The sequence below is a fragment of the Haplochromis burtoni genome, unplaced genomic scaffold (genome assembly GCF_018398535.1).
Source record: "Haplochromis burtoni strain Fernald_Lab_line unplaced genomic scaffold, NCSU_Asbu1 Contig_57, whole genome shotgun sequence".
NCBI classification, from domain to species: domain Eukaryota; kingdom Metazoa; phylum Chordata; class Actinopteri; order Cichliformes; family Cichlidae; genus Haplochromis; species Haplochromis burtoni.
Window position 1 is genome coordinate 828,409 of NW_024582418.1, and position 18,604 is coordinate 847,012.

Genomic DNA, 18,604 nt, shown 5'->3' on the forward strand with positions numbered 1-18,604 from the left:
TGTGTGTGTGTGTGTGTGTGTATCAGCCTATGTGTACACACAGAGGTACGGGAGGGTGTTTATCATAGGTGACAGTGACATATCCTTATTTGTTTGTTATTTTTTTTCTCCCCGCTGTGTGTGTTTTCTGCTATCTGAGAAAACGTGGATAGATCCATCTGAGGGAAGAGACCTGGTCGCTGAGGTGTGACGCTCCCTATCACCACCTTTCTTACATCATATACGCCTACCTCAGAAACAAAAGTATAGAACAGTACAGTGCTGTGAAATGCTGTGTGTGTGTGTGTATGTGTTCTGCATGTGCTAATCACATTTTTAATAACCGCTGACAGCATTGCACAGCTCGACTACTTTTGCACAGGGGGACCTCAACAGAAGTCAACAGATTTTAAATAAGGATGCTGATTTGATCTAGAGACTGCCACATGAGGACATCAACACAGAATTAATTGGGGTTTGTGTCCTTATGTGGAAAAACCGAGAATTTTGCATAACAAAAAATTCCCGTATGAAGCCTTTTAATTCCTTAATTGTAGACAAAAAAGGAAGCAAGCTTACAATCTTTCTGTTACTTGTGCTTCATTGCTGCTTGGGAACCAAAAGGCCTGATTTTGATTTCCGTGTGTCCGTAATTCTTTCTTGTGTTGGTGCATCAAGTGGTGCTAATCACCAAGTCGTCATGTCCTGATGTTTTTTTACGAGGTGTCAGCGGGTTGACACCTCGGGTTGAAAGAAATAGAACGAAATAGAAGATAGGACTTTTTTTACCCTCCTTTGTCCCCGGTCTTTGTTGTGGTCAGTTTGGGGTTTTTTTAGGGGCAGAAATATTTGTCTCTGTAGTTTTTTCACTTCTTTCTTTCCCTCACATCAATTCCAATAGTTTTAGCAGTCTCCCTCCAGGAATTTGCTGACTTTTGTAAGTCCTTATACTGATGCTATGATTATTATCCTTTATACTGAGGCAATGATTGTTGTTCTGTCACTGATAAATTAAACAGCTGTGGCAAAAAAGTGCTGAACAGGCAAACCATAACAGTTGCAGCCTGCATGGACCCGACATGTAGTTACTTTTCTCTGATTTTGTACACTAACCATTATTTGACATTTTGCCCACTTAAGCAGGATACTATTAAATTATACGATTACAGTATATAATTAAAAGTAAGGTAAAATGTGGTGATCGACTTTGAACAACTCGAACTTTAATAATGTGTTCGTCTGGATATGCGACAGGACTTCAGGTGTCTCTTGTTAAACAAATCTTTCCTTGAATCATCTGTGTTAAATATGTGCTGTAGGTGTGCAATAATGTCTTCCGAAACCCTACTTTGTAACTTGTGCCACTGTGCACATTGCATAAATGCGTCTGCATTGACTGTGATTGGCGCATTTAGTAAGATTTTCTCCTGTGCATTTATAGCTGCTACATTTTTTGCTGTACTTGGATAAAATTCAAAAGTATAAATCATGAATTTCCCGTGACACAAATGGATCACGAAAGGTTTTTCTTTCAAAACACAGATCCACGTGATTTGAGGACATCTTAGTCATTGTTTAATCTAGGTCATATTATGTCTGTCAGAAAGCAACACTAAACTGTTACTTAAGGCTGTGGGTTTTCAGTGAGATGCATTTGCAAGACTGAATCTGTCCTAATTTTTAAAACCAAGCAATTTTTGCATATGTTTCCCATACGGTATGTGTGGTATATGTGTTTGTTTGTCTGTCTGTATGTGTTTGTGTGTCTGCCATCAGCCCTCCTGTTGTATTAGTGTGACCTGGCCTCAGGAGCAGCAGCAGAGGCAGCAAGAGTAGTGGAGCGATAAAGAAACGATGTGTTGTGCGAATCTGAAGCTGGCTGCTTATGGTTTTGGGGCCTGCAGGAATAACACTCACAGAAAAAGTCTCAGCTCAGCAGTTTGTGTGCGTATGTGTGTATATTTATCTGTGTGCATATATGTGGGTGTGTGTGTGTTTTTGTGCTTGTTGCATGCCCTGTGTATGTCGGTCATACGTTTCTGTAGCTGTCCACAGACTCTTTATCTGCTTTTTTTAAATGTATATGTTGCATGTGTGTAAATCAGTGTTTGTCCCTTAGGTGGGATGGGTGAAGGCACACTCCTGTCTTTACTAATACCCCTCAGCCCCCCTTCTATATTGGCTCGGACCCCCCCCCCCCCCCCCCCCCCCCAGCCCACCCTACCACCACCTCCTCCTCCCTCACAGGGTCTTATCTAAACTGTGGTGCTGGCAGACGGGACAGGCCACTGGCTGATAGCGATTGTTTATCCCACGGTGCGAAATTGCTGATCTGTCTTCTGCTTTTCCCTGACAGCTAGATGTTCATCTCTCTCTCTCTCTTTCTCCCTCTCTTGCCCCACAGATACAGATATTGGCACCTATCAGTACTACGATAAAGGAGAGCCAGGTAAATAGTGTTTATATTGGATGTCTGTTTGTGTTTAAGATAAGTTGCATTTGCCTTGTTTTTGGGACGTATGCGATTTCCTTATATATAAAGAAGGGCTTTTTGCTGCCTCCTGACACACAGATTATTGGCCCTGCGTATTTTGGTGTCCTACACACATTGACTTGTCCACATAGAGGCTATTAGTATGTAGGATTTACACCCTAAAACCTTATATACACATGCACATACTGCTCACACACGAAAATTATATTAGGCCTCCTTGGTTCTATCTCTTACACTGCCTGTGTTCCTGTTGACCCGGGGTCCTGCCACATAGCGATAGGAAAACTAAGCTGTTGACTTTCTCCTGGATCACATAGCAAGAGGCCCCATGCAGTCCAGCTTCATATTGCCTCAGGCCAGGAGGCTTCCCTTACCATCAGGAAGTGCTCAAATCGCTCTCCCACCGTCTTTGCTGCCTGGGGACGTTCTCCCTTATCCTTCAGGTTTCTCCCCCTTTTTTCCCACATGAGTGGAAACTCTCTTTTGAGAGGATGGGCTACTATATTATCACTAACAAGCTTGTTTAGCAAACTGCATCCATAAACTACTGGGGAACAGTTAATAGATAGCTGAATAGTGCCAAGTAAAATGCATTTAATACAAATAAAACACTAGAATTATACTGAATCTTCTTGGAGAGTCTTTTAAAACATTTAACCAAACAACAAATGCTGTTATTTCAAAAGGCACCACTGACACTGTTCCACGTCCAAGTGAAGCCAACAAAAGATTGCTGGTTCAATTCCAGTCAGAGACCTAAATCCCTTTAGGGGTTGTGTCAGGAGGGGCATGCGGTGTAAACCTCTGCCACATCAAACATGTGAAGCTACAATTTGTGATAAATGAGCTGCCCACGTAGCACTATAAAGTACTGCAGTTACACATGTTTCAATATGTAAAGTACAGTGACACACTTATATGGCTGAACTTTTAACATCACTCAGGCACAACAATAAAACCACTGTCAAAGTGAAAATTCACTATGCTGCTGGGAAATCCTAGGGTTTTTTAGCACCTCGTCATGGGACATGAAGCATTCCCAGCTGGTCCCTGTGCCCCTGTTTATTATAAAAGAAAATGATCAGGAGCAATCTGACAGACAGGTAGACTTGCCTTCCAAACTCCCCAGATTTCTATCCAGTTGGGCATCTACAAGATATGCCAGAACAACCCTGATCTATAGAAGCTCCACGCTGTAACCCACAAGACCCAACAGATCCGCTGCCAGTGTCCCAGTGCCAGACACCACAAGACACCCCCACAGATCCTGGTCCATCCCCTAACAAGTCAAAGCTGTTTTGGTGCCACGAGGAGGACTCACACGATACTACGTAGATTATTTTAATGTTTTGGCTGATAAGTTTTTTTCTTTTTTGTTTTGTTGTTTTAGCCCAAGAGTCTATCTTACCCCGAGATTTGTCAGCTTATATAAAAGAATTGACATGTTTTTAATTCTGTAGGTTTTGCTTCATTTTCAGTGGAAAATATCAGGACTTGTCTTATCTGAAGACATTTCAATATTTTCATCTGCTGCAATTGGTGAGATGTTTTTGGCAAAACGACTGTACTTTTTTTTTAAAACGACTGCTCACATTTTTATGTTTGACTGCTTGGAAGTAATGCAAAGATCTGATCGAACTTGAAATGAATATTACTAATTATATAATGAATATTACTTTATAACCACAATAATTTAGACACTTGGGTTTTTATGCATCTAACAAAGGTTAATTGATATTAGCCTTAGCATTCATGTGGCTTTTTAAGTTTTAAGTTTGATTTGTTTGGGTGAACCAAAATCTAAAATCTGGGACCATCCTCTTTCACCTTACACACAGTGGTTTGGTTTGGTACATATTTTAAATGGAACGGGTTTAACTAATCTTATCCTCCGGTGAAGTGTAGATATAGACCTAAATATCTTTGTTTCATCAGTTCTGTAACATTCCTGTAATCTGTCGCAGTCTCACACTATATGTTTCAGCGCCTTTGTCATGGATTTCCTTTGCTTTGTCATAGTTTTCTGTTTTGTTCTTATTTTGTGTACAGTAAGTCTCCCTGTCTCGTCTCTCCTCTCCGTCTTCCTTTCTCTCTCATCAGGAGGTTTTCTCCCTTCTCTCTCATCTGAGAAGCTGCCTTCTCTTTCATTCCAATCTTCAGTGGAGAGACGATGCTCTTGCTCCAAATCCTTTCATTTGGAGGATTACTAAAGTGTGGCTTGATATCAGAGTGGAGGGAGGAGTGGGGAAGCCATGGGAGGAGGAGGGAGGGGAGAATCACAATCCAAAAGTATCACAACATTTTCACACAGCGGTGTAACGATAGCTTGGGTCATGATTCGATTTCATATACAATAGATTACATTGGATTACAATAGAATTTGAATGTTTTCTTTTCTCTGTGGCATTCAGCTTATATAAATAAGAGAAACTTTATGCAAAACTTTAAAAAACTGCATAACAATGATCTCCATAATGAGGTGGCATGTTTTGAAATGTAAAGATCCCTACAGGCCTGTAGTATTACAAAGCCTCTATAAACATGGGTTTTGATTTTTGATGTTTCTCTTCAACACTGAATGTTCATATTAGACCAAATAAGCAACATTCAAGTTGAAAACAACTTAAAGCATTTTTTGGTATGCAGAAATTGCTTTATTAGAATTATGTAGGTATGTTTAGATTAATTTTGATTGGTGGTGACCAAAAAAGTCCTCAGATTTTCAGTAACAGTATGCAATATCACTTTTTGTGCCATGTGTTTATGCAGGACCTCGTCACTTATAGGTACAAAGCTGAGAAAAGCAACATTTTCTACTTTGCATGTGTGTAAAGTTTTTTTGGGTTTTTTTTTTTTAGTTTTTTTTAGTTTTTTGGTCATTTAAGCAAAATTCACATGTTTTGTTTTGGGTTTTTTTTTTTTTTAAAAAAATGGAAAAAAAAAAAAAAAAATTAATCTTTGTATATCGGTAAGACTTCAATGATTGGTTGGTCACTCTAGCCACGAGCATCATTAAAATCAGATTTTGTGTCTAGTTGTTTGTGTTTACCTTTGTTGCTTCCACCTGTCCCCACTAGAGGGAGGCCCAAGCTCACTGGAGCAGCTCTGGGGGTCCCCAGCAGCCAGCCCCCCCTCTCCACGCTCCACAGCCCCAGAGCAGGTGCCCATGTCTGGGCCTGTCTGGCCCTTCACCCCCTTATCTGATTAATACTACTAATCCTGGAGGTGTTCCTGCCTGCCAGAGAGGCGGGCCACCAGACTGGCCACTGTCTTGCTCAGGGCAGCCAGGCCGTAAGGCATGGTTGTGGGTTGTACTTTGCCAACATGACCCCTTGGAGCTAAGGGGATGTTTGAGCTCCAGCTTAGTTTTCTTTTTCTGTCTACATCATATAATAAAACTAGATGGCATATTTAAATAATCCCAAATATTGTCCTTTTTTGTATTTTCTATATATTCCAATAATTCTAATAAGTCCCTTAATATGGCTTCTTTATTGTTCCCAGCCATTTCCCTGGATCATCACTACTACAATGACAAACTCCAGTTCTGTGAAGGTAAGTTTTCCAGCAGTTTCCAAAGAGTGATTGTCACAATTGTGTGTTTCTTTGAGCTCTGGTCATCTCGCCATTGGATGACCATCCTTCAGAAATCACTGCAATACTCAGTCAGCTGTCCTGTTTTCCTCTTTTCGCTCTCTCCCACCCTCTCTTCCCTCACACTCGCGCTGCTTTTCACCCAGTGGTGGAATACAAACACCCTTATCAGGAGACGAACACTCATCCCCCTGCCCTCTTCTCCCTCCCCTCGCTCTCCTGCCCCCTCCTGCACTCACCCTCCACATTCTCATTTGCATGCATCTGTTTACCTCTTCTTCCCACTTATTCTTAATAGAGAAGCCCCACTCCTTAATGGTTCGTTTCTATAAAGATGAAAAGAGAGGCTGTAAAATACACAGATAGGCAAGTGATTGCACCACATTGGAAACACCACTCCTTCATTTCCTTTTTCCCCCCCACTGAACTTCATGTATATGTGTGGGCAGAAGCACAAATTCAATTAACTGTTTTTTTTTTCATTCTATATGCTTCTTTCCCTCTGTTTAACCACTAGAGATGGAGGGGGGAGAAATGGAGGGCTGGAAAATTAAACTAAGGGGGGCCTTGGTGTGGTACTGGTTGAGATATGTTCTGCTAAATGTGAGCTTGCATTTAGGAGATAACTTGTATAAGAGCACCAGAAGTCCTTGATTCTCCTCAAGTATCGGTTTGTGTGCTTTGAAGGGACATTTTGCTTTCAGTAGAATATTTTTGCTTTATAAAGTAAAGTGTAAACAACTCACATACCTGCTGGTACTCCGTTGGTTGTACCATTAATTCATAGATAAGGAGATATGTCTTTAAATGTCTCACATTTTTGTTAATAGCTCCAATCAGGGTGCCTGTCAATAACAGTAAATTAAACTTGAACTTTATTAAGTACTGTGTGGTGCATGTGTTAGTGTTATTTCGATAATATGATAAAGATGAAAATGATGTATATAATGCTTAAAAAATTGGAAAATATGCAGGTGAGGTGAAGGCAGTGGCGCAAATCACAAGATACATCTATTCATTCATTTTCTTCCACTTATCCAATTCAGTAGTAGCAGTTTTAGTGTTGGGGGCACATATGACTCATGAGATAGAACTGCTCATCTACTAGGTTGGTGGTTTCATCGCAGACTCCATATGTTGGAAGCGAATCACAAATTGACCCCAGTGCATCCGTCAGAGTGTGAGTGTGTGTGAGTAATGGTTAGAAAGCCTTAATTAAAGGTATAGATTAAAAACACTGAACAGTCCTTTTTCCATTTACTTGTTTAGGTTTAGGAAAAAGTTGAAATACTTCTGCTTCTAGTACATGCTTTGACACTCTGGAAGTTACTAATCATTTAAGAAACTTTTTATTTGCAATCATTAAAAAAATGCATAATGTAGTTCTACAAAAAGCTAATTTCTTTATATATCACAATAAGCATATATTATAACCTAATCAATTATATCACTGTTAAAAGTACAATGAAGAAATTACCAAAGTTTATTATCAATTTACATTCTTTAATGTATTTTAGGTATTATACAGTGTTACATTTAAGATAAGATGTCATTAGTGCCCTATTTGTATAAAATATGCAAAGTAAATCCAAAAACGCCTAATTAACCAGTTTTATCATTGGCTATCAAGCCAATCTTTTTCAGAGGCTCTTAAAACCTCTGACTGTTCTTTTCAGTACTGTCATTTCCACCTATGCACTATTGGCTACTTCCTCTTCTGCTCCAATTTCTTAAGTTTTCTGGAAGAGAATGGATCAACTCAAAAAGAGAAACTCTTTCAATTAGTGTTTAGAATATATTTAGAATAGAAGTATAAATTAAGCGTAAGGCCTGTACAATGACACTGCAGGCAATAATAACATGTAAATCTCCACATAGAAAGGCCTCAACTGACTCAGACCAGGACCCTTCTGGCTGAGTGCTAACCATCAAACATCTGCACCACGGTAAATGCTGTAGAACTACTCAAATGTGTCCACATGTTGTACTTTTCTCCCACTAGATTACTTAGCAGAGCAAATAACTCTGTCTTTAGTTCTTTCAGTGCAGTAGATTACAAACTTCCTGAGGTAAGGTCAGCTTTATTGCCAAAGCTTTCAGTAAGGAGTTCCCCATTGCCTCCTCAAACCATATTTGTGGTTGAATCACGTGGAGGTTCATTTCGCTGTCTGCACTCTTAGCAAAGACAATTATGCTACAATCCTGGAAATCTGATGTTTGAAAAGTGGTAAAGGAATTAGAAAATGGATCACACCTAGAGAAAATTGTATACAAACAAAAAAGGGACCAATTAGAAGGAAATAGACTAAACTGACTGTTCAAATGATTGGTTATTGGTGCAACAGATAAACTAATAAGTCATTACTGATTAAACGACTGGCTATGTGATCATTCCCAGTGTTCCCATGTATGTGTTTGGTGTTTTTTAAAAACTTCTCTTTTTTGTACATCTGTAATGTGCAAACATTAATACACGTGTTTAAAAAAAAAATCTTAATAGTTATTGGATTTTTCTTTCTGTTTTTGAACTCAGACATTAATTGTTTGTCTTGGAGCAGTGCAGCAACTCTCTCTGCATGCATTCACAAACACAATCACTGGCATGTGGACCGCCTGCCTCATCTACCTACATCTCCTCATTCCACCTGGCCTTCATTCCTCATATCGTCTCTTCTCACACTCAGATCTCTATTAACTTTTATCATTTCCGGGTTTTGGGTGCCACATTCTTCTCAATTCCCATGACTGGCTTTTTAAAAAATGTTCGTATCTGTGTTAAAAAGTTAAGTCACATGATCTCCCGGCTTTTCTTGTGTTTTTCCTCTGTAGCTCGAGGCTATTCGTGGACTCCCAGGAACCGCCGACCAGAAAAGCTACGCGATTCGCTGAAGGAGTTGGAGGTACCCGCCTCCTCTTTTCAGTAGCCCCCACCACCAACTTCACCACCACCATCCCTCCTGGATGCCCCCCATCTTCTTCCTCCCTCTGGGGATTTTTGGAGTTTTCCCTTTCCGAAACGGCCGATTGATTAACAAATAGGGGCATTCTCTCTTTTCTCCCTCTCCCTTCACTCTCCCTGTCGTTCCCGTTTGTTCTCCTCTCTCCCTCTTCTCTCTCATCACCTCTCTTTCGGCCGAGCTCTGTCATCGAGGGGGATATTTGAGGGGATCAGGGGCCTGCCTGCAGCCCCCTCATCCCTCCTCTTCCTCCTTCTTCCCCTCGCTCTCCTACCCCCCTCCCTTCTTCCCCTCTGTACTTGTAGCAGTACAGACCTAGCTTTGTTTGGAACCTGTCTGTGGCTGTCACACACACAGATGCACACACACACTTTCCCCACCCATCCACCTCCCTCCTCTCACCCGTAACCATTGTCTGAAACTAGAAACACCCCAGCTCACCTCCACACCCCACCCTCCGCCTCCTTTTCCATCCCTCTCTCCTCCCATCCAATCACCCCAGCTGGGTTTGGAATGTGGCAGGAATGACTGACCTTACACACACACACACACACACACACACACACACACACACACACACACACACACACACAGAGTTGTTACCTGCACCCCTTTCTCAACCCTCTTCCACCTCTTCATGAGCAGGAACTGCTGCAGTGACCTCCTGTGGTGGCAGTTGCCTGGTACTGTGTGCTACCAAGACAATTTATGCATTAGAAAGTTAGCGAATTGTGACTCCAGAAACTTACACAGACATATTTTTTGCTGTTTAATTTCCCACTCTGTCTAAAGCACCTGTCTGGTCTCAGCTCACTTTTGTTGCGTTACTTGGTTCAACTCTGTCTCTTTGTCTTTCTCTCCGTTTGTCCATCGTGCTCATTCAGGAACTGTTGCAGACCAACACCTGCATTCACACCAGATGGAGAAACAAACACTGCTGCCAGGTATACACCCTCCTAAGCCCAAGACCTACTGTGTGGAAGTAGAGACACACACACACATACACTCAGATATGTCTTTGTGGGTGAAGTTTCAAGAGTTTCTCTTTATTATACTACCGCTTACTAGTTCATCTCAAACAATATCAGTATAATTACAACATGGCATTTTTAAAAATCCCTAAGGCTGATTTGCATGTTGCTAATCCTGGTAAAAGCAAGTTTCTAGTTTTTTTTAAATGTTAGTAATATGTGAATTTGTTTATTGTGTCATCCCCGAGCACGATCATTTCTTTAACCCCAAGTGATAACAGAGTAGTGAATCTGAGAGTTAAGCTAATTTCTTTAGAAATTAAATTTATATTAAAATATCAGTTTTATTTTGCTAAGATTAACACAGAAAAATCCCCAAATTTCTTTAGCATCTAACCTACTAGTCCCTCTTTAGGACTCTCGGTTTATAAAAGAAAAATGATTTCCTTCACTATTTTCTTTCTTTCTTGATATGAGCTAGAAAGACTCACTCTAGACATATTTCTAATATTAAAGCTAATCTAAAGAGTAAACAAATTCAAACTATGCCACCAATCATAACAAGGATAAATAAACTGTATTTAATTCAAGTTCATTTTTCCCAGCTTCTTATGAGCATGAATGGAAGCCAGAAGCTGCTGTTTGTATTAGTAACATCATCCTTGGGTTGTAGTAGGAGCACGTAGAGCTGCACATCTCCTTTGGAGCCACGCATTTCTTGTCTTCTTTATGTCTTGATTATTGCTAAGTCAAAATCTGGTACATAGTCTCAACATTTAAGAAAATTACCTGGTTTAATTTCAGATGATAAACTTCATATGTGATGTCTTCTACATCACTAGAAGTCAATTTTCGCTGTTTTATGCAATGCATGCTTCACGTTTCCACATTAAAGTTCTTCCCAAAGTTACCTGTTGGATTTTAATTGTGATGTTACACTTCCTCCTCATAGGTGCACACCTTGTACATTATCTGTGACATTAAATGGGCTTTAAACTCAACAAAGGAGCTGCTCATTGTTGAATGGTGTAATAGAGAGACTAGACTAAATCTCTTTTAGCTGTAGTCATTCTGAGGTTTCTGTTTTTGTGTGTGCTGTCCTGCAGGTCATGCTCAGCAGTGGAGTGCTGGTGACCCTGACTGTACAAGGACCTCAGCTCGAACAAGTGTGTATAGACCGTACATTAGTGGGCCGACTACCAGCCAGCACGGTGACGCATGGTTAGTTGTAGAGGCACACTGACATAATGAATTCTTTACCCCCTAGCACATCATCACAGGACCCTAACTTAAAAAAAAACCCCTACACTTTGAAGAAAGTGATCCTGGCCCTTACTTATTGACTTTTAGCTTTATAAGCAGACATACTCATATACTTAAGCCCCCCTATAAAATCAGGCTACTTTAATAGACAGACTTTAGGACTGCATTTTTAAAATGTGAAAATTGCAAACATTTGGACTTTTCACTGTATTTTTCCTGTCAAATGGGCCACATCAAGAGAGCCTGAACTTTTTATTTAGTCAGAAGTTGTCCGTTTTAAAAACATCATCCATCGTCTGCCATACTGCACTAAAGAAAGTAAGTAATAAATAAACTGTCACATGACAGGGTATCTTTTTACATCTAATATTCCATTAAACAACTGAAAGTTCCTTTTTTTCACCGTAGAAAATGAGTTAAGTAGCTTAATGTTTCCTTTTGTTTGTGTTTTTTGTACGATGGCACCGTTGTAAAACTAGGATGACTTAAAATAGAGTAATCTGTAACACATTTTTTTCTTGAAGTGCAAGCCCCAGACTTACTGGTGTATTGCTGAAATTACACTTCATTTTCTTAAGACTCTCAGGCTCATTAGTATTATAAATGGATGGTATATTGAACACTAAATTACACTAAATTAAAGGGGAGCAATTTGGAGAAGTTTCTTTTTTATTATAGCTTAGAAGTGAATAATCTTACTGGTCTCATGTGGCTGTCAAACTAAAATGAGTTTGACACTTATTTGTTTTTTAAAGTCCAGTGATTGTAGCTTTATGTTTCAGGCATTTAAAGCAAGTACAGTTTGATGTATGTTATATGCTTTATTGTAAAGGTATAATAAGAAATTTCTTTGCTTGACCAAACTGTATGAAAGATGAGCAGCGTTTGTATTGACTGAAGGTCTTTAGGCTATGTGGAACATGCATTTTACATTAAATTAAAGTGTTTCAATGCTATATATTTGTGGCCCTTAATTAGTGGCCCTAAGTGCTACTGGGTTTGACAGCCCTGATCAGCTGGTCCAAGACATTCAGGGAGCCTTTAGTGTACAATTAACATCATAAGACATTTTTGACTGTCGTATTGGTTACTTTGGTGCTGCTGATGTTAATTAGTGCTGTTGCAACCGGCATGCCCATTATAGTGTAAACAAAGGGCTTTCTGGTGTATTGTTTTTATTTTTGAATTTACTGAAAGAAATTCTGTTTTTTAGGTGATTTAAATATTCCAGAGGTTCATTGAGCTTTAAGCAGATTTACGGACACAAACATCATGCCCGGCTACCTCTCTCTGCCCACAGCAACAAACAAACAAATGCGGACGCATTAGCATTTAAATGTTCAGTTTTATAAAAACCACAATGACGTCTATACCTCGCACTTTCTCTTACAGCGGCGGCATAGACGCCGCGGTTACACCTGCTCACCCCACATGCATCTACCGTCTACCCTTTCCTCGCCACTCTGTCACGCAAACACTCTCTCGCGCCACACGCGCCAACTCAGACACACATAACAGGTGCCACAGGTGAGCAAGGCGACTCTGCTAGCTAATTGCGGGCAAATCCTTTTGTGCTGTGTGTGTCCAGGGGCCTTCCCTTAAGAGCATCCATCAGTGTTTTTCCCTCCATCGCGCGTTCCTCCAGGGAGTACCGCCCCCCTCGCGCTGCACTCCCTCGCTCTGCAGACCTGGCAGGAGAGAATAAAGGGCTGTGGACACCGGCCCAAATCTGCTAATTATTTCTTTCTTTCTGTATCAATTATTTGTTCATAACACCGCCCTCCCCACTTCCGCCCGGGGTCTCTAGACACTTGATAAAGCCCCCATAGTACACACACACACACAAATTGGCATACAGACATACACACACTTGTCCCCATATGCATACATTTGCGATTACAGATTTTTCATTTCTTATTTTTTTTACCCTCTTATAGACAAACAAACACTTTCTGTATGTCCACTCACATTTACACACACAGACACACACACAGGTACACACACACTAACTCATCTCCCGCTGCGCTCCATTCAAAGCCTCAGAGGCACTAATTATTAGAGTAATGGTTGTGAGAGGGTGGGTTCCGGGGATTGTGTGCGCGTGTGTGTGTGTGCGTGCGTGCATGTTTTCAGGGTGGTGCAGTAGGTTAGAGGTTCTCACATCTGCCACTTGTTAAATTAGCCTGAGACAATTAGAGTAGAGAGCCTTAGTGGATCACACCATCTAATGCTTACAATGTACAGTTACTAAAACAGTTTACAATTACAGTTTTAATTCCTATATGCGTGTGTCTGTGTGTTTTGGTTTTTCTTGTTGTGTAAGGACATATGTGAGGTCAAAGTGTGTTAGATTCTTTTTATATATATCTAAATTACTGCCATGTCAGATAAGTTGAAAACTTACTTAAATTGCTGCTCTTATTGATATTTTTTTCACCATCAGTTAATGTGAATATTATTTTCTTCATCGTTTTATTTATTTAATGCATGAAAAGTAAACCATAATTTCCTGCAGCCAGCCTTTTACAGCCCAAAGTGTATGATTTTCTGTCATGTGTTAGACAGGAAATCCTCATATTGTGAGAAACAATATTTGGCATTTTGCTTGACAATTATGAAAATACTTTTCCTTCATTTTCTTTTACCCAAGCAATTAATTGGCTAAATATTGCAGCTGTAGTCGAATCTTAAATTAAACTCTAAGCCGCTGCGTAATGCCAAAGAATTCATTTTCATTGTCTGAACGGGATTGGACAACTTTCTAAATGGAGAGAAAAAAAGCTTTTTGGTGTTTGTATGCAAACGAAAATCCCTTTGATTTGCATGCAGCTAAATGTGAGGTTTGGTACTTAAAGCAACTGCATCCAGGTCTGTTTTTATTTCACAAAGCAACAAAGCACACTCGCACTCCTTTGTTAAACTTTGCATCCTGAATGCTGGTTACGACAGTGTTCCTACCATGAGCTCTGATTGCATCATAAAGAGCTGCAGATTACAAACATTTTACACCATCAAAGTATTAGCAGCTTCCTTTGGCCGATGGCTGGGCCAAGCTGCGCGTATGCTCCACGATTAAGCATCCTTAAGTGATTTTTTTCATAGCCGGTTTCATTTACCACTGTTTAAATGTGCTTTGGTTAAGCCCATTGGCCTCTTATGTCAACATGCTGCTGAGGAGATGGCATTAAATGGATTTAGGGGACTGTGTGTTTGTGTGTGTGTGTGTGTGTGTGCATTTTGTCTGAGTACGTTTCGTGGGGCCATGTGTTAGCTTTGCCGTATGCTTGTGGGCGTGAATGCATTTCTACATGTGTTACTGAGTGTAGAAATGCATGCATAAACTGTGGTTGCAGGCTTGTCTGTATGAATGTATTTGTAGCTATCCGTGCATTTGTCTGCAATGGTAGATTTGAATGTGTCTAAAATGTGTGTGCGTCTGGGGTGTTCACGGGTGGGTCATGAAGGTCTGGTTCTTAATGCCAAATCAGCCACCTGGTCCCAGATTGGGCCACAGCCTGGGTTCACATCCCTTCCTTCATTTGGAAATGAATGGGATTAATCTTAATCCCGTTTATAGACACCCATCGAGATCAATACTAAACTGCATTTAACTCGATTTGTCTATAATCTATTACAAAGACGCTTACTACTGCATTAAATGTTGTTTTGTAAAGCTAAGGCATCGTTAATGGCTGGGTTTTTTTTTTTTTTGTTGTTGTTTTGTTTTTTAATGGTTTAAGCCTTGAACCAGTTTTAGTTACGAATGCTTTATAATCCAACTTCAACATGAGGACAACCTGACTCAGTTGACCTGATTTAAAATGCTAGTTTTTCTGCATTTCTCTTCGCACGTGAATATTTGCATATTAATTTGAAATTTTCACACAACAGGATAATTTGACGTGTAATCGTACCAATACCCTACGTTTATAAATACACACATACCATGATTAATTGCTGGTTAGATTTCTGAATCTCGGGGTGCAGCCTTACTCGTTCAACTCAAAGCAGCAGATATCCTGCATGTGTAACAACACCCCCACCCTTTCCATTTAATTGGTTTCATAAACAGATTAATTTGAAGGAGAGGGAGGCTTAATTGCTAATCAGCGTTTCCATGCAGCTCCTGAAGAGTTGAACAGGATCAAGTGTGTTCTTCTACCACAAAAAGGCCTTAGAGCTTCCAGTGCACTGACAGGAGGGGAAGAGATACAGAGGAGGGGGGGATGCAGGAAGGTGGAGATAGGAAACGAGTAGACTAGGTGAAAAGGAAAGAGTAGGAAGGAAGAATTATTGACGGGATGTGAGACAGATGCTCAAAACTAATAGAAACCGATGAAGGGTGATAAGCTGCATTAAGGTGTAAGGAGAGCATAATGTTTAGAAAGGATCTCCAGGACGCTGTGCAGGTTGCAGAGTTAACAGTGTGGAAGCCAACAGGATAGGTCTGGATATTTTCCACATAAAAAGCCCAGTCTTTATTACTTGATGTGTCCAGCTGTCAGTGATTAATGATGAATATTAATGAAGCTATTGCAGACTTTGTAGATTTACAATCAGAAAAACTTGATGAATCATAACATGCAGATTTGCTACTAAATTATTCCACATTTTTCTCATGTGTTTACAAGTAAAAGCTGCAATTGTGCTCTAATAATATGGTTCTCCTCAATAGCACACAGTTGTGGTGGGTTTTTTTGTTCTGCTTTGAATGATGACATTTCGTGTGACGATGTCTTTGCCAGCGGTGCTGAGCGATAGGCTGATTCTGCTGTCCTTCCTGGAGCAGAGCCAAGTGGCGGCAGTCTACCTGAACAAAAAGACCCAGAACTCCCCAGAGACTGGCAGGCGAACAGACAAACTCTCACCCTCTGAAATCAAGGTACAGGTAACGCATTGATGGAGAAACGTGTGTGCTTAAGCATGTGTGTCTTTAGGTTGATGATTGCAAAAAGAGAGGGAGAAGTGTTTAATAAATAAAAATAAAACGGAGGCCAAAAAGAAAAAGTGCACTCAATGTAGCCAGCTGCTTGGGAAACACTTCCAGAGTGTTTTCTTGGATCAGTTTCACATTCGGTAGGGTACTTTTTCTTGTTGAGATTAAGTAAAACAGTTACATGTCCTTTCAGTGGACACCGGAGAGGAAATGCCATTAAAAATAACTATGAAAATGCTGCTAGGAAAGAAAAAAAACATGTTGAAGCTCAGTCAGAACCTGCTGGGTCCTTGATTTGTTATTGACCTTCTCCCTGTGACAGCTAGATAAATTACCAACTCTGGCTTGGAAAGTCCACTAAGAATAGTTTCCTCCAGTCTGTTCTCAATCTATATGGACGGTGGCATGATATTTGTAATCTGTAGACCATCACTATGGATTTTGACAAAGATGTGAAAATTAAATCTTATTTAAATGGTTGTAAATAATAAACCATTAATCCAATATTTTTCTCATCACATTTTCTTAAATATGAGGTTGCCTTGTGGCAAAATGTGAAGAGGTTACAAAAAAAGAAATCTGTTCATGATCGCAAACACAAATTATTTCATTTTCAAGTTAGAATGAATTTGAATGTAATGCATTTTAGTGGGAAGTATGTTTCATGTCTTTTGCATGTATTTTATCCAGACTGTAACCTGTGTCACCCTGCAACTAATAAAATATTTATTAATAAGATGTAATAAGATGTTTCTGTAAACCTAACTAAGAAGTTAATAAAACATAAACATATATCCTGAACCTAACAAAAAACCTCTTACTACCTAAACCTAACACAGTTTCTAATGATAATTAATAAGGCAATTAGAGTAAAGCAGTTGAAGTCCCATGTAGGCCTCCAACTGTGGTCTGTGATGTAAACGATGAAATGATTCACACCACCACCAACTGCTCTTTTCATGCTTTGAAAGAGGAAAATATTCCATTTGTACACATGACATGAATCAGCACATATGAGACCAGTCAAACGGAAAAATTGTTTTCAAAGACACACTTCAAGAAAATGAGGGTGGGAAATGGATTAAAAGTCATAAATATTTCTCCAACTGGTTCAGTTTAGTATTACATCAATACAATATACATTATCATGAGAATGTAGCCTTTATAGCTCACATGTTCCCAGTTTGACTCTGGCTCTGCGACTTCCCTGTTCCTGTTTGTTAATCTCCATTCAGGTGTGTATTGGGCTCCCTCTGATCTGAAGGTGTGTTTTTTTTTTTTTTTTTTTTTTTTTAGCTGTTAGTAATATGCTTGATTATGTGTAGGACGGTTCTTCCCACAAAACAAAACTACACTCTGTCCTCCTTTGCTAGCTGGCTAACCGCTAACCCTGGCATTATCACATTACTGCCAGGCCCTTTTGTTAAGGGCTGTGTGTGTGTGTGTGTGTGTGTGTGTGTGTGTGTGTGTCAGTGTGTGTCTGTGTGTGTCTCTGCTGTCTCTCAGAAGCACAGTCCTGATATAGAACACCCCCCCCTCCCCCCGCATCACCCCCACCACTCCATATTGTACATCCAACACACCTCTGTTAATGCATGTGCACATACATGCATGCAACCTGCGACCAGTACACACATGTGTACACATATGCCCAGCTGCCCATCCCCTACAACACACACGCACACGCGTACACGCCGCCCTGGTCCAGTGGGCTAAGCTGGAGAAGGGAGAGTAGGGGGCGTTGAGGGGGGGGCTAAACTAATCCGGCCCACAGAAAGTGGTTTTTGATTATTGCTGACCAGCAAACGCCAGCAGAAAAAAAAAACTAGAAGAGCGAAGAGATGGGTAGGGATGGAGGGGACATACGGGGGGTAGAGATAGTGTGTTATTAACCCAGTGATTTTCAGATTTTATTTTTTCTTTTCCATTTCTAATCTGTCAGTGATCTCCCGTTCAGCTGTTTGGAGCAACTCTTTGTTCCCTTTATCATCGGATGTAGCTCCATCATTTTCAGGCGTATTCTGTGTCCAAAGCAAATTTCCCCCCCGAGGGGGCAAGGAGGGCAGACATGGACCACTGACTCTCAAATCTGCTCCACTCATACAGTACAGCTTGTCGATTTACTAATTTCTGCATGTTCTGGGACTTTTAGACCATTTTCTTTTGTTGAGACATGTTTTTAGTAATTGATTTTCTAAAGACATATTCCCAAATTCCTGCTGATGCCCTTTTAGGGGGATTTTGATGTTACAACTGCTCTTTTCCTAGGTTTCAAACATTTATTTTGGCACAAACCTCTCATTGATCTATTACTGATACTGATCTAATTAATTTGGATTTCTTTTTAACCTCTTCATGTGCACTTTTTTGTTTTGTCCTTCACTCATTCATTAATTCATGCTTGTATTTT

The 18,604-nt window shown here is 40.2% G+C and overlaps 1 protein-coding gene across 1 annotated transcript in view; it reads left to right on the plus strand.

Moving 5' to 3' along the window:
- LOC102294935 (WD repeat containing planar cell polarity effector) overlaps positions 1-18,604 on the plus strand; it is an 89,926-nt gene that overhangs the window by 24,124 nt on the left and 47,198 nt on the right. Inside the window, exons 4-9 of the mRNA XM_042220925.1 lie at positions 2,384-2,428; positions 5,978-6,028; positions 8,897-8,967; positions 9,909-9,968; positions 11,102-11,216; positions 16,004-16,140. Of these exons, the coding sequence (XP_042076859.1) occupies positions 2,384-2,428; positions 5,978-6,028; positions 8,897-8,967; positions 9,909-9,968; positions 11,102-11,216; positions 16,004-16,140 (479 nt within the window). The remainder of the gene's footprint in view (positions 1-2,383; positions 2,429-5,977; positions 6,029-8,896; positions 8,968-9,908; positions 9,969-11,101; positions 11,217-16,003; positions 16,141-18,604) is intronic.